Here is a 15,070-nt window from a genome sequence, read left to right as displayed (position 1 = left end):
CTTGAAACCTACTGTGTTTGAAAGAGTGTAGCCTTCTATAACTAAAAGATGCATTTCCAGTTTCTTCATAAATTCTGCTTCTTTTCTTTGACTCCTTTGTCTTTGGCAAGTCTTCAGAAATCAAGACGAGATATGCAGAAATAATTGTCTCTTCCCATTTTCAGGAATACTTACCTAAAAAGGCAAAGAATTATACTTCCAGTAGTCAGAGCAACGAGAGAGGCGCTGTGCCCAAGTGTGTAAATTGATTTCACCAGAACATAGAAAGTCTATGAAGGAAAAGAAATGCCATTCGTCAGTGGCTAAGGAGGGCATAAATAAGGCATTCGCGAAGAGTGAACTGCTTTAAGTAAAGCCTAGATATTATGGTCAGAATGACATTTGTGTCTTCCATATGTAGATCCAATGATCTCCACTCTACTCATTGGAGGCATGAAAGACCTTCCCATTATGGTTTACCTTCCCATTATGAGTAATGGCCAGGCACACTTCAATGCACTTGGTGGTAGTTGGTCATTTATGCATGGGAGTTTTACCTGAGGTTTGTTGCTCGCTGGACCCACACCTTCCTGTTGAGAATCTATGCACCAGCAGTTTCCAAGCTCAAATCAAGTCCCTGCCCCTTTAAGTGCTGCTTTGTAATTGGCTTACTTTGTAGTGCTTGCTGTGAGAGAAAATCCCACCCCCAAAACCCAATTGACAAATAAAAAAGCATTTTAAGAAAAAAAAAGCAATCTGAAAGGAGGGTGGGGGGAGAAATCCAAACCTCGTTTTTAAAAAGCCTTTCTTCTGCTCAGAAAGAGCTCCCAGGAAGCATTTGAATCCCTGCCTCTTTACACACTGCTTTGTAATTGGCTGCATGCTTTCTGTGATAGAAACCATGCTTGGGTGTCCCGTGCTTTGCATTATGCATAGAGATTTCACCTAGGCTGAGCTCAGGGGAAAGGGAAGAATCTGGTTAACCGAGGAACGGGAAGGTCCGGGATTTGTGAGGGCTGGCAGCAAAGTCATCTCTAATGGATGAAAAACTGACGCATAACTCCAAGGAACAACCGAGACAGACCGGGGGCAAACGTGCATGAAAGTACCCATGCATAAACGACCGTTGTCTGAAGGATGGTTGGGATGGCGCAAAGGAAAAAGTTCCATTATGCCCTATGGGGACTCCCTGTCATAAACAGAGGAGATCACTTGCCCATTATGGAAGGTGGAAGAGTCTGAGATTATAGGAGATGAAAAAGGTTACAATAATTGAGACAGAAATATGCATGTGTGAAATAAGTCAATACAGCAGAACACTGGACACAGGGTTGCAAAGGAAATTCTTGAAAACAGAACAAATTAGGTAAAAGTTAATTTTTGTACTGACATATCTGCCAGCATTCCAGGCATAAATGTCCTACCAAATGTGCTACTAAAATGCTGAGCTGTCGTTTAATGCTATTGTGCTGGTTTGGTGGACTGCGAGCTCCATTTTATTGTGCTGGTTTGGTGAACTGTGCACTCCGTTTTAATCATTTACTTGACAGCATCTCAAATAAAGCTCTGCACATGAACGGTGGAAACAACTGACACCCCTGCATCTTTCCCTCTTTTCTCTCATGTTTCATAACAATTGCCTGTCCTTTTTCTCTTCTCCTGCAGTTCACTTTCCCCTGCTACAGATATTTATGAAAAAACAACAAGTTAAGTACACATGTTAAGTACAACACAGGACAGCTGCCAAAAACGGCATCCTAGTATAAAATCCCCCACCTTTACACGATAGCATCCTTGTATTGTATCGTTATCGTACGCACTCTGGAATCCCATCACTAGCCTACACCAGCAGAGGCGGGGGGTCATACAACATGATCCAACATGCTATGGGACAAAACTTGACACGGGGATGTCAATTTATGGTGGCAGCTCTGTAGTGTGTAGTACTACTGTTGACTGTATAATGATCCACCTTCTTCACTTATAGAACAGTGCATGCTGAGAGGAAGGAAGGAAGGAAGGAGAGTTGGTTTTTATATGCTGACTTTCTCTACCACAAGGAAGAATCAAACCAGCTTACAATCACCTTCCCTTTCCCTCCCTACAACAGACACTCTGTGAGGTAGGTGGGGCTGAGAGAGTGTGACTAGCCCAAGGTCATCCAGCTGGCTTTAGGTGGCGGCGTGGGGAAACAAATCCAGTTTATGAGATTAGCCTCTTCTGCTCATGTGGAGGAGTGGGGAATCAAACCCGGTTCTCCAGATTAGAGTCCACCACTCCAAACCACTGCTCTTAACCACTACACCACGCTGGCTCTCCAAGGAAGGAAGGAAGGAAGGAAGGAAGGAAGGAAGGAAGGAAGGAAGGAAGGAAGGAAGGAAGGAAGGAAGGAAGGAAGGAAGGAGGGAGGGAGGGAGGGAGGGAGGGAAGGAAGGAAGGAAGGAAGGAAGGAAGGAAGGAAGGAAGGAAGGAAGGAAGGAAGGAAGGAAGGAAGGAAGGAAGGAAGGAAGGAAGACTTCAAGGGGGAAAAAACAGGGATGCATGATGTTGGTAGAGACGCAAGTATATAACCACATTTTCCCCAAAATTAATTCTACAATTTTTCAATTGACAAACGTCCAATGATTGTTTTGGGCTCCCATGCTGCACCAGCAACATCTGAAGGAAACGGGTCACATGGACAGGGTCAGCAACATGCTTACTTTTGATAAGCCAGTAAGGTGCCAATTTAGGATAAGAGAAGAACAGACAATGGGCTAATAAAGGATGGCCACTGGGGCCACGTGTTTCCAAAAATACATATCCCTATGGTGTTAAGTGTTGCTAATTATCAAGTAAATGTAATGTCTATAATTGTGGGTGTAAAGCTGTTTCTCCTCCTATGAACACCTTCGTAGGATTGGGGCCCAGTGATTTGGAAGTCCTTCCAGACTTCTGCATGTTCTAATTTTTAAAATTATATATTACATTCTGTCTAAGAACCTTGCGGTGTTTAAACCAAACTCTGCTAGACTTCACTGAGCAGACTGTCCAAAAGTGCATTTATTTCACTTGTTTCTTATGGGAAAAAAATCTAGTCATGTGCAAGAGAGTCCACACAGCTTTCTATTAATATGGTTGCTGGCCATAATATGCTAAAGTTAGCTCGCTTGAGTTTTTGACAGGATGTTATTTCCACTTCAGAGCACATTTCTCACTTCTGTTTAACAAGACCCAAAAAAAATCGTTAGACAAAAGGTTAATTTGTTGCTGCAAGGAATATGAAGCCTACCAGAGTTTGTGACATTCAGATCGCTCTGGAGTGAGCAATGCAGTTTTTATTAAGAGCAGGAGAGAAACGGATTGACACTAAGCCATGGCCTGATACACCAAGTAGTATGATTGATATGATTTTACCAAGGACATCACCTTTCTGCCATTACACCCAGCTATTCAAAACCACTGCCCACAATAAGTAACACCTCCTATAAAGCTGTTTTATATAAAGCTGTCATATATTAAGCTATTTCATTATAGCATTCTTTACCTTGGGTGTAAGATTTTACAAATTAAATGTGGGGGAGGGGCTGCATGGCAGTTCTACGCCATGATTGGCCCAAGCAGAAATCAATACAGCTAGGCCAGAAGTGATACAGCACTGCTGTGGGTGGGACAACCACCTCCCACCCACTGTTGGAGATTTTTAAAGCACAGCTAGAAACAGGGCCTCAGGTCTCCCTTGGTCACTTATGCATGGTCGGTTTACCCTCCTTCATTCCCTGTTTCAGCCAGGATCAAAGTAACCCGGGTTGGGTCAAACTGTATGTACTGGCTGGAATGATCAGGGATAAAAACCAGTGCTAATGGAGGCATGAATAGAAAAGCAGTCTCCCAAGTTCAAATCAAGTCCCACCCCTTTAATTGCTGCTCTGTAATTGGCTCACTGAAGAACTATATAGACGAGATGAAAGGATAAAAGATTATTTCCAAGAAGAATCTTTTGAAGAAGAACCTACAGTTTTAGAAAGTGAAGTGAAAGCTGCATTGAGAGCTATCGGGAGAAACAAATCACCAGGAGCAGATGGGATATCAATAGAGCTATTCCAAGCCACAGAAACGGAGTCCATCAAATCTTGACAAGAATATGCCAACAGATATGGAAAACAAAACAATGGCCCACAGATTGGAAATGATCCATTTACATTACAATTCCCAAAAAAGGAGACATCAACTATTGCAGTAACTATTGGACCATTGCATTAACTTCTCATGCAAGTAAAGTGATGCTCAAAATCTTACAGCAAAGGCTGTTGCCATATATGGAAAGAGAAATGCCTGATGTTCAAGCTGGTTTCAGAAAAGGAAGAGGCATTAGAGATCATATTGCAAATATACGCTGGTTACTGGAGCATAAGAGAAAATTTCAGAAGAAAATCAGCTTGTCTTTCATAGATTACAGCAAAGCTTTTGACTGTGTGGATCATGAAAAGCGATGGCTGGTTTTAAAGGAAATGGGTGTGCCACTACATCTGATCGTTTTGATGCGCAACCTGTACTCTGGACAAGAGGCCACAGTTAGAACAGAATATGGAGAAACGGAATGGTTTCCAATTGGCAAAGGTGTCAGACAAGGATGTATTTTATCTCCCTATCTCTTCAATCTATATGCAGAACATATAATTACGAAAACTGGATTAGATTTAGATGACGGTGGAGTGAAAATTGGAGGGAGGAACATTAATAATTTGAGATATGCTGATGACACTACATTATTGGCAGAAAATAGTGAAGATTTGAAACGACTAGTGCTGAAAGTTAAAAGAGAAAGTGCCAAAGCAGGACTACAGCTGAACATCAAGAAAACAAAAGTAATGACTACAGGAGAATTACACAACTTTAAGGTTGACAATGAGGAAATTGAAATTGTTCAAGACTTTCTATTCCTTGGCTCCACCATCAACCAAAAGGGAGACTGCAGCCAAGAAATCAGAAGGAGATTGAGACTGGGAAGGGCAGCCATGAAGGAGCTAGAAAAGATTTTGAAGTGTAAGGATGTGTCACTGGCCACCAAGACTAGATTAATTCATGCCATCGTATTCCCTATTACTATGTATGGGTGTGAAAGCTGGACAGTGAAGAAAGCTGATAGGAAGAAAATAGATTCCTTTGAAATGTGGTGTTGGAGGAGAGTGTTACGGATTCCGTGGACTGCCAAAAAAACAAATCAGTGGATTATAGATCAAATCAAGCCTGAAATGACCCTAGAAGCTAAAATGACTAAACTGAGGCTATCGTATTTTGGTCATGTCATGAGACGACAAGAGTCCCTGGAAAAGACAGTCATGCTAAAAAAAGTTGAGGGCAGCAGGAAAAGAGGAAGACCCAACAAGAGATGGATTGACTCAATAAAGGAAGCCACAGCCTTCAATTTGCAAGATCTGAGCAAGGCTGTCAAAGATAGGACATTTTGGAGGACTTTCATTCATAGGGTCGCCAGGAGTCGGAAGCGACTTGACGGCACTTAACACACACATACAATTGGCTCACCTCGTGAGAGAACATTTCCTTCCCCCCAGACCCTTAAGTGGTAGAGAAAGTCTGCATATAAAAACCAACTCCTCCTACCCCCCACAATTTTCTCTGCCTTTAAGGAGTCTCAAATTGGTTTACAATCAATCCATCCTGACTATTCAGCACTGAATGGAATGCAGGTTGATGTTGTCTTATTTAATTCAACAAAGAAGAAGAAGAGTTGGTTTTTATATGCCAACTTTCTCTACCACTTAAGGGAGAATCAAACTGTCTTACAATCACCTTCCCTTCCCCTCCCCACCACAGACACCCTGTGAGGTAGGTGGGGCTGAGAGAGCTGTGACTAGCCCAAGGTCACCCAGCTGGCTTCACGTGTAGGAGTGGGGAAACAAATCCAGTTCACCAGATTAGCCTCCGCCGCTCACGTGGAGGAGTGGGGAATCAAACCCGGTTCTCCAGATCAGAGTCCACCGCTCCAAACCACCGCTCTTAACCACTACACCTGGTTAACACAGATATATACGTAAGCAAAAACCATCACTATTCAAATGCTGCATCTTCCTTCTACTCTGGACTAACAAGGTCCATGTCTTTAGAAAACCTGCTTGCCTTATGCAACACAAAGAACCAATAACAATTGTTTCATTACTTTGTTTCAGAGATAAGAAGTCTCACAAAAGTATTTATTCCAATGTTTGACTTCTCATTAGCATTTTCACTCTCCTACAATTCAAGTTTTAAAGCCAAGAATATGTAATTAAATATTCCATTTCTCCCTGTCCTAGTAAAGCAGAACATCAAGAATAATAAAGACACAGGATTTGACAGGGAAGACCTAAATCCATAGCAATGAGACAGGAAGCACCTCACTGTTGGATCAGCATGCTGGTGTAATAAACAAACTACAGCGTTGGTCACGAAACAGAACTAGGCAGGATGGCAGATCAGATCCTACACAGTACTGTTTAGCGACCATCTGAGATGGTGACAAATAAGCATTGGAAGGGGAAAAACTGGCCAACATTTTCCATAGGCTATATATAGGCATGCTTTGGAATGTATTTGTCATAAGAACATAAGAAAAGCCATGCTGGATCAGACCAAGGTCCATCAAGTCCAGCAGTCTGTTCACACTGTAGTCAGCCAGGGGCCTCTAGGAAGCCCACAAACAAGACAGCTGCAGCAGCAGCATCCTGCCTGTGCTCCACAGCTCCTAATATAATAGCCATGAATACCCCTCTCTTCCATGAACATGTCCACTCCCCTCTTAAAGCCTTCCAAGTTGCCAGCCATCGCCACATCCTGGGGCAGGGAGTTCCACAATTTAACTGTGTGTTGTGTGAAGAAATACTTCCTTTTGTCTGTTTTGAATCTCTCACCCGCCATGGAGCAATAGGCGGGGAGACAGTCTTAATTTGTTTCTTATCTTAAATTCATAATAAGGCTGCAGTTTCTATGCATTAATTAATCTAGTGTAATGCAGCGTCCATTGTTCATAGAGCTCGAAAATTCCCACGAGGCTGCAAGTTTTCTGAAAATGTTAACATCTCAGAAGAAATATATAACTGCTTAGCAGCTGGAAGAACCGGAATGTTTCCGGTGAGTTTTATTGAGAACTTTTGTTATTGTTAGCCTTTTAAAGTCCCTTAATTAATGAAATCCACACTTGAGGTTATTTTGTTTTTAAAAAGCTTGTATTTGTGTGTTTAATTAGAAAGTAGCCATTCTTTAAAATGGAAAAAGCTTTAAAAGCCTGCAGGCAGCTGCTAACTGCATATACAAGAAGCATGCTGGATTTTGACAGGTCGGAATGAGAAAGTCCAGAAGGGAGCTAATTTTAGTTGTTCTAGCTCACAAGAGAAACAACTCTCTGCCAAAAAGGTCTAAATGATCTATTTAGGAAGGGGGGGGGTGTCACAGGTACAAAGGCATGCACAAAACATGACGTATTCATGCTCTTGAGCACAGATACAACTAACTGCAGTTCTATACACATCCAAACCTCCTTTGCACATAAGCGCTTTTTTGTTCTTCCTTGTGGAGAAGGATGCTCCAGTACACACCAGATTCTCATGTGCACAGTATAAGGGAGTGGGGGAACCCTAGCACATGTGAACCATTGGAGCTGCATTGAAACTAATATATTTGTGGTCTTTACTTTTTAAGTTGCTCTGCCTTTCAGAAAATCAGGCTGTTGGTATAGTATACCACCTGCCATATTTTAAATTATTTTATATAGCAGCCATGTCATGATTTTTAAGGCAGCTGATCTTTCCCTTTTCAGAAGCAACTCAGACCAATCAATAAACTAGCTGAGCTGGCATACTTAAATTTTACCTGAATCCCGGCCTACTTGTTTAATGGGGTGGGATTGGTTCAAATCACTGATTTCTAGTTTAGCTTGTTATTTATTAGGGTATTATCAACCTTAATAGAGCCCCGTGGCCCAGAGTGGTAAGCTGCAGTACTGCAGTCCAAGCTCTGCTCACGACCTGAGTTCAATCCCAACGGAAGTTGGTTTCAAGTAGCCGGCTCAAGGTTGACTCAGCCTTCCATACTCCCGAGGTTGGCAAAATGAGTACCCAGCTTGCTGGGGGTAAAGGGAAGATGACTGGGGAAGGCACTGGCAAACCACCCCGTAAACAAAGTCTGCCTAGGAAACGTCAGGATGTGACGTCACCCCATGGGTCAGGAATGACCCGGTGCTTGCACAGGGGACCTTTACCTTTATTATCAACCTTAGTCCCCCCGCCCCAAGATCAAATATCATGTCACATTTTAACTTTGAACAAATGTTATTTGTACTCCATGAATTCCAAATACTGGATTTTCTTTTTAACTTGTATGTGACAATAGCATTTGCTTATTTTTTCCAAGAGTCTCTATTTATCTGTTTTATGTCTTCTGTTGTCCTCATTCACTGCTTAAAATGTATCTTTTATTAAATAAATCTTATTAAAAGTTTTTTTTAAAAAATATTCGCAGACCACAAGTTCTAGATTCTTAATCATACTCAGGCCTAGCTCTCACATGCAGCGAAATGAAGTTCCTGAGATGATGGAATGGAGGAAGGAGGCGGAAGACCCCTTTTGGGATGCTTCATTGTGTGAAAAGCTCCCTGCAAACAGAAAAGCAGCTCACCAAGCCAAGAGAGGTGGCAGAACCTTTTACCCCTGCTGTGCTGCTTTTCTGTTAGCACAGAGTCTTTTGTGTGAACATCTTTCAAAGCGGGAATCCAACACAGGTAGTCTGTAGTGAAACACATTCTACATCCTCACCTCTCATTGTTCAACATCTATAAACAAGGTGGCAGAGTCATTCCACAAATGACAGAGCATTCTGGATGTGGCATGCCCCTAAATTCACTAAAACCAACCAAACAAACAAACTCTTGCATGGAAAAGCAGTGTGAGAGCTGTGCTGCACCTTTCATCTTGATGAGCTAGTTTTCTTCATACAAGACACTTTTGTATGGGGGGAAGCTTTCAAAATGCAATTCTGTGCCTGTTGTCTGAAGCGATACACTCCAAACTCCACCCCTCAGTCTATCGCCTCATTCTGTGTAATGTATAGAACCCCGCTTGGAAAAATTGGCCATTCAAAAGCATGAGAGTGCCTCCTGAATTCCTATGTGCAATATAATGCCGGAACCCACACATCCCCATTCTGGTAAGATTCAAACGCACCACAGTCCATGTACACAGGACCTCACAGTAGACACAAACTGCAAGTCGAATGTTACGTTAGAAAGTAGATGCCTGAAGTGCTTCTGAAATCCCACCCACCCTGCTGAATTGCCTTTTGCGGTGACCCCTTTTAGGCCAGGGGGAATAACTACAGCCACAGTCCCAAGGGTAAAATCCCAATGAATTTTCCTGGAACCAGGCCCAATGGATTTCACCCACACAATTCTCTTCAGGAAAAAAAAAATTAGCGTAGTATGAAAATTGATAATAAGTTCTGTTATTTGCACTGAGGTCTCCTTTTCAAGTAAATTTACCCAATGTAATATTATAACATGCACGATCTATTATATACATGCAAAATGCAGGAGCATGCATGTGTTCCCACATACAATATGTGGTATGTGTATAAACTGGATCACACCAACTTTTCAACAAGTGAAAAGGGACCACCAACAAAGGCGCTCTCTCTCACACACCCACACACCCACACACAGGTGAAGTATCTTTTATCCAGAATGCTTGGGACTAGAAGTGTTCCGTATTTCAGATCTTTCTGTATTTTGGAATAGTTGCATATACTTAATGAGATATCTTGGGGGTGGGACCCAAGTCTAAAGACGAAATTCATTTATGTTTTATACATGTTTTATACACATAGCCTGAATGTAACTTTAAATGATAATTCTGTGTACATTGAATCATCAGAAAGCAACTTGGCGCGTTGCTAAGGGCCTGTGAGTAATGTCCGCATGTCATCTCAAAATGTTAATATTTCGGATCTTTCCATATTTTGGATGCCTGGATAAGGGATACTCAATCTTGCAGGGGGCATTTTGTTTTCCCCACTCCCACTATTTCTTCTTTCCTTTCCCCAAAAGCCCCCATAGCCTCTCCCCTTTCCCTGCTTTCTTCTCTCTTTAGCTAAGTTCAAGTTTGTTCAATTTTATTGCATGGGGCCAAAGGGCATTACAAAGATTAACAATAAAAATTTAAAAATACTATAAAACTGGGAGGCTTATCGCACCAGCAATTTACAGCATATTATCATCGTGCTCGGTGTGTGTGTTTTGGATGCGTATTCTTCATTTCCGATCGCAATGTGCCTGTTCAGACTGCTCCCAAGACGGCATATCGTCACATTGCAAGGAGGAGCGTGGGGGAGCACTGTGTCATGTCTACGTCGCTGATGCTTCCCCGCCTCCCCTCCCCTTTTTCCCCCACGCATGCACAATATCATTGATCAGAAGGAGCGCTGTACGCCATTAAGAATTGCCTCATTTGCACGGCAGGGAAACCCTAATCACAACCTATGCAGGCCTTCCCCCCAAAAAACCCCCCAAAATGAGCCATTCCTTGCACAGTGCTAATCACAGAGCTGCCCCTCAAGCCCACGAACCGTTTAAAAATTCCACTTCAAGGACATTCCATATGAGGGAAATGTTTGATTGGGACCCTGCACAAATAAAAATGGTTGATCTAATGTTCCAATGTTCCCGTGTTCCTTTGTAAGACCACAAGCACTTGGAGGGGGGATTAAGTAACAATAATAATTGGTGGATCCAAACGGGAGGGGAGGGGGAAGGTGGGATGGGAGGAGAAAGGCTTTTCATTGGGTGTTGCAAAAAAAGGGGAGGAGAACTGAATAGCGTATGTAACTGAACGCACCCCTTGGTTGCCGGTTTTGAAACGACATAACGAAATACATCGTGGTATAGGCGTTTTGGGGAAAAACAGATGTCTGGCGCTTCCAAAGCAATTCCAAGCCGAAATGGGAGGTAGGGCTGTCAATTCGATTTGTCCCGAACCGAAAAACAGCCGAATTTCCCGATTTGGCAGTTTTTAGTTCGGATGGTACCGAACTCAAAAAAGGCGGGAAAACGGGGAGCCGAATTCAGCGAGTTCATGGTGTTCGGTGAATAAATTTGGCAAATTCGGGTTCGGCGCAGCAGCATAACCGTCAGTTAGTAAGCAGCATTTCCCCCCGGCCAATCGGTGGCCAAGCTGGGTCTTCTTCTGGCCAATCAGTCGCAATTGAGTGCATGAGCCCAGCTGCTGCGCGGCCCGGCCAGGGAGAGAAAGAGAGAGTATCTGTTTGTGTGAGAGAGAAATCCCCGTGGGGGGGTGCTTGTGCACATTTGCTCCTTTCCGTGGCTGCAGGGGGCACATTTTGGGGGGTACAGCCCCCAAACTTTCAGCGTAGCTTCAGAGGAGCCTTCTTGCAAGAATCCCCAAGTTTTGTAAAGATTGGATCAGCGGGGGCTGAGATATGGGCCCCGAAAGGGGTCCCCCCTTAATGTGCATTTTTATTCCATTTACAGCACACATTCGCTCCTTTCCGTGGCTGCAGGGGGCACATTTTTGGGGGTACAGCCCCCAAACTTTCAGCGTAGCTTCAGAGGAGCCTTCTTGCAAGAATCCCCAAGTTTTGTAAAGATTGGATCAGCGGGGGCTGGGATATGGGCCCCGAAAGGGGTCCCCCCTTAATGTGCATTTTTATTCCATTTACAGCACACATTCGCTCCTTTCCGTGGCTGCAGGGGGCACATTTTTGGGGGTTCAGCTCCCAAACTTTCAGCGTAGCTTCAGAGGAGCCTTCTTGAAAGAATCCCCAAGTTTTGTAAAAACTGGATCAGCGGGGGCTGAGATATGCCCCCCCTTTCCCTATTGGGATGAATGGGATCAGCCGATCCTGTGTGTATCTCGACAGCGGCAAATCCAAGGCAAAACCTCCGGTGCTTAAATAGAACCATATTGGATTACCCAGTCCTCCAAGTCCCTCCTGATAGAACAGAAGACATCCACAGTAAGACCCCTTTTGGGGCTTTAATCTATAATTTTTCTCCTGTGTGTGTGTGTGTGTGTGTGGGGGGGGAAAGCAGTTTCTGTGAGTGGGGGGGAAGCCGTTCTGTCTGGGGTGAGTTGCCCCCTCGAGTCTCTCGCTCCCTGGTTTGAGGGGTTTTTTTCAGTTGTCTGTCCTCAGGTTTTCCCTCATTCATAAGATCGGTTAGGTCTATTTTGATGCTTGCTCAAAAATTGTTTTCAAATTGTGACTTAAAGAATGCATTTGCCTGGTCCTGAGTCTGATGCAAAAGGGGAAATTCCATCCCCTCCTGCTCCTTATGCTTAGCTAGCATGCCTCTGTCCCTTTCCATGGTTTGCAAACTCCCAGGCGTCAGGAGTTGCTTTGCATGGTTGCAAACGTGTTGCTTTGCATGGCTGTGTTGCTTTGCATGGTTTGCAAACTTCTTTGCACCTGCCCCACCCTTGCTCCCCGCAGCTCAGCTGTTTGTCGGGGCTAGGAGCTTCGAGTGGGCGGCAAGGTCTGCTAATTGCAAATGCACATTAAGGAGGGGGGATCCCTTTCAGGGCCCATATCTCAGCCCCCGCTGATCCAATCTTTACAAAACTTGAGGGTTATTGCAAGAAGGGTCCTTTGAAGCTACGCTGAAAGTTTGGGACCTCTACCCCCAAAAATGCCCCCCCGGAGCCGCGGAAAGGTGCGGTTGTGATTTTAATGGCTTGATTCGGCCGAATTTTCCCCCGAACTCCGGACCTCATGCCGAATTGCACGGACCCAAAGCGGGGGAGTTCGGACTTCGGCATTTCCCAAATTAAAATGGGCCGAATTTTGCCAAATCCAAATTTTACCGAATTTTTTTTCCCAACAGCCCTAATGGGAGGTCTGAGGTGCGATCTAACCTGGATAACACGTTTTTTAAATGTAGTATATACTGAGTGTGTTAGGCCCCTGGGTTGCAGTCAAATATTGTTAAAAGTTGCATTTTAGTAACAATTTAGGTCTCAAGGGGTATGTTTCTCGAATTCACAGGATCTTATTAGAATACTAAACATATTACATTTTTAAAATACAATTTAACGTTCAAGGTCGTCTGGGATCTGACTGAAAGTATAATGACAGAAAAACCACTCATGGCTTTGAATCAAGGCAGCAGAATTAAAGAAACCCAAGATAAGAGTCGGTTGTAAATTTAATCCCATGTTATAACGTTATTTTGAAGGACTGTCTTGATAGAATTCACGTTTAAAAATAAAAAATCCCGCTTCACATCAACATCATGTAAATGGTATTTGCAGTTCAATTCTATTCAGTTTTATGGCATAGGGCCTGGATTTTCTTTGCAGCTAAAGCAAAGAGAGCAACCTTACAAGAGACCACTGGCTCCGCATTTGCAACGAGAAGTAAAACTTTCTCCATCACAGTGCATAGGCCTAAATTGGCTAAAATTGTATCTCATTTTTTTTTTTGCCTTGGTACAAGGTATAATGGGCAGAGACCAGCAAATAATGGCAGAGGTCTTCAGGTTCTGAACCTCGCAAATACGCAGACGTTGGGCGACTGGTAGATGGTTATAATGTTCTTCGAGCCTGGCAGTTTGCGTGGTTTGAAAACGAATAGATGTAAAAGCTGATCGTAATTTTTAAAATGTAATCATAGACAGGTAGTGTACCCTAGAATGGCCTAATATAATTAGTTTATACCACAATGAGAATTGGATCCTAATATGATTTGCCTGTCGAGTGCTGCGTCATACCTATGTATCTGGGCCCTACAGTTAAAGTCCTTGGTCTCCTTAGCACCCATCAGACAAACTACCTTTTATCATCTCCCCATCTTCAGCTATATTTATTATTTACTTCATTTATACTTGACCTTTCTCCACACTGGGGACCCAAAGCAGCTTACATCATTCTCCTCTCCTCCATTTTATCCTCACAACAAACCTCTGAGGTAGATTAGGCTGAGCATGTGTGACTGGCTCAAAGTCACTGAGTAAGCTCTTACGTTACAGTAGGGTTTGAGACCTGAGTCTTCAAGATCCTAATTTGAAACTCCTAACACAGTGGCTTTTGTGGGATAGCTGATGTTGAACCGTGGCAAGCAGCAGGGCCTGGCTGAGTCATGCCAGTCAGGTGATAGCAAATCTCCCAGTGGTTGCTGCCTGGCCTAGCCCCAATAAGTCCCCGCTCAAAGGGCAAAATAGCCTTAAAAGGCCGTGCCCCCTCCACTGGCCTTTTATTGACAAAAACCAAGGCTTGAATGCTGGCAATACTAGTGTGGTCACCTAGCAACAGCCTCTGAGGGCACTCATCTCTTAAAGCTACACATGCTGCTTCTATAATTGGGGGTGGTGTTAATCCCCAATACATTTTTTCTTAGATTTCAGATTTTTCTGCAAATCTGGGGCTTTTCTCAGGTTTGTTAAAAAATGTTTTGTTGGTTCATGGCTCCAGTCCCTAGTTTTAAAAATCCACAGATGGGGGCAAGTTGAGAATTAGATATATTGATATATATAGACACACACACACAGGGTGGTTTGGATCTGTGGTGAAATTTACCATGATACCAGAAAAGCTCTGTACAGTTAAGTCAGCTGTGCCATTGACCCTGTTGCTTCGGCATAGACATAGCCTATGGGGCAAAACAATAAGCTCTAAAACATGCTGACCACCGTTCTGGCCTTCCTATTGTTTCTGTGACCAATTCAAGGTGCTGGTTACAATCCAAAAAATCTGGGTGGATAAGGTCCAACATCTGTAGGAGACTACCTCCTCTGTTGTTCAATTAAGATCTCTAAGACATAGTTACAGAAACAATGTTTATGCTGGCTTTCCAGCAGCTGTAGCTATGGGTGTAGCTCCAGCATTCATGTTTAATTGACTTTAATTGTTTATTTTAATTAATATTTCTAATATCACTGGCTTCCAGCTTGGAAGGGATTGGGAGGATTAGAAATGGAAAATAATCAAGCAAATCCAAAGGAACACTGCTGTGCATTTTCTGCACTGGATTTTTCTTTCCCATGGAATGGAAACATCAAGCACGTTGTAGGGAGCATTGTTCTTCAACTCTGTTGAACTTGAACTGGCTGTCT

General features: G+C 43.3%; 1 protein-coding gene across 1 annotated transcript in view; it reads right to left on the bottom strand.

Annotated features, from left to right (window-relative positions):
* Window positions 1-15,070, bottom strand: part of VIPR2 (vasoactive intestinal peptide receptor 2) — a 67,213-nt gene that overhangs the window by 12,798 nt on the left and 39,345 nt on the right. The window contains exon 5 of the mRNA XM_056857122.1: window positions 175-269. Coding sequence (XP_056713100.1) covers window positions 175-269 — 95 coding nt within the window. The remainder of the gene's footprint in view (window positions 1-174; window positions 270-15,070) is intronic.

The sequence above is a fragment of the Euleptes europaea genome, chromosome 11, assembly GCF_029931775.1.
Source record: "Euleptes europaea isolate rEulEur1 chromosome 11, rEulEur1.hap1, whole genome shotgun sequence".
Classification (NCBI taxonomy): Eukaryota; Metazoa; Chordata; class Lepidosauria; order Squamata; family Sphaerodactylidae; genus Euleptes; species Euleptes europaea.
The sequence above is the reverse complement of the archived record's forward strand: the minus strand, read 5'-3'. Positions and strand labels throughout refer to the sequence as shown.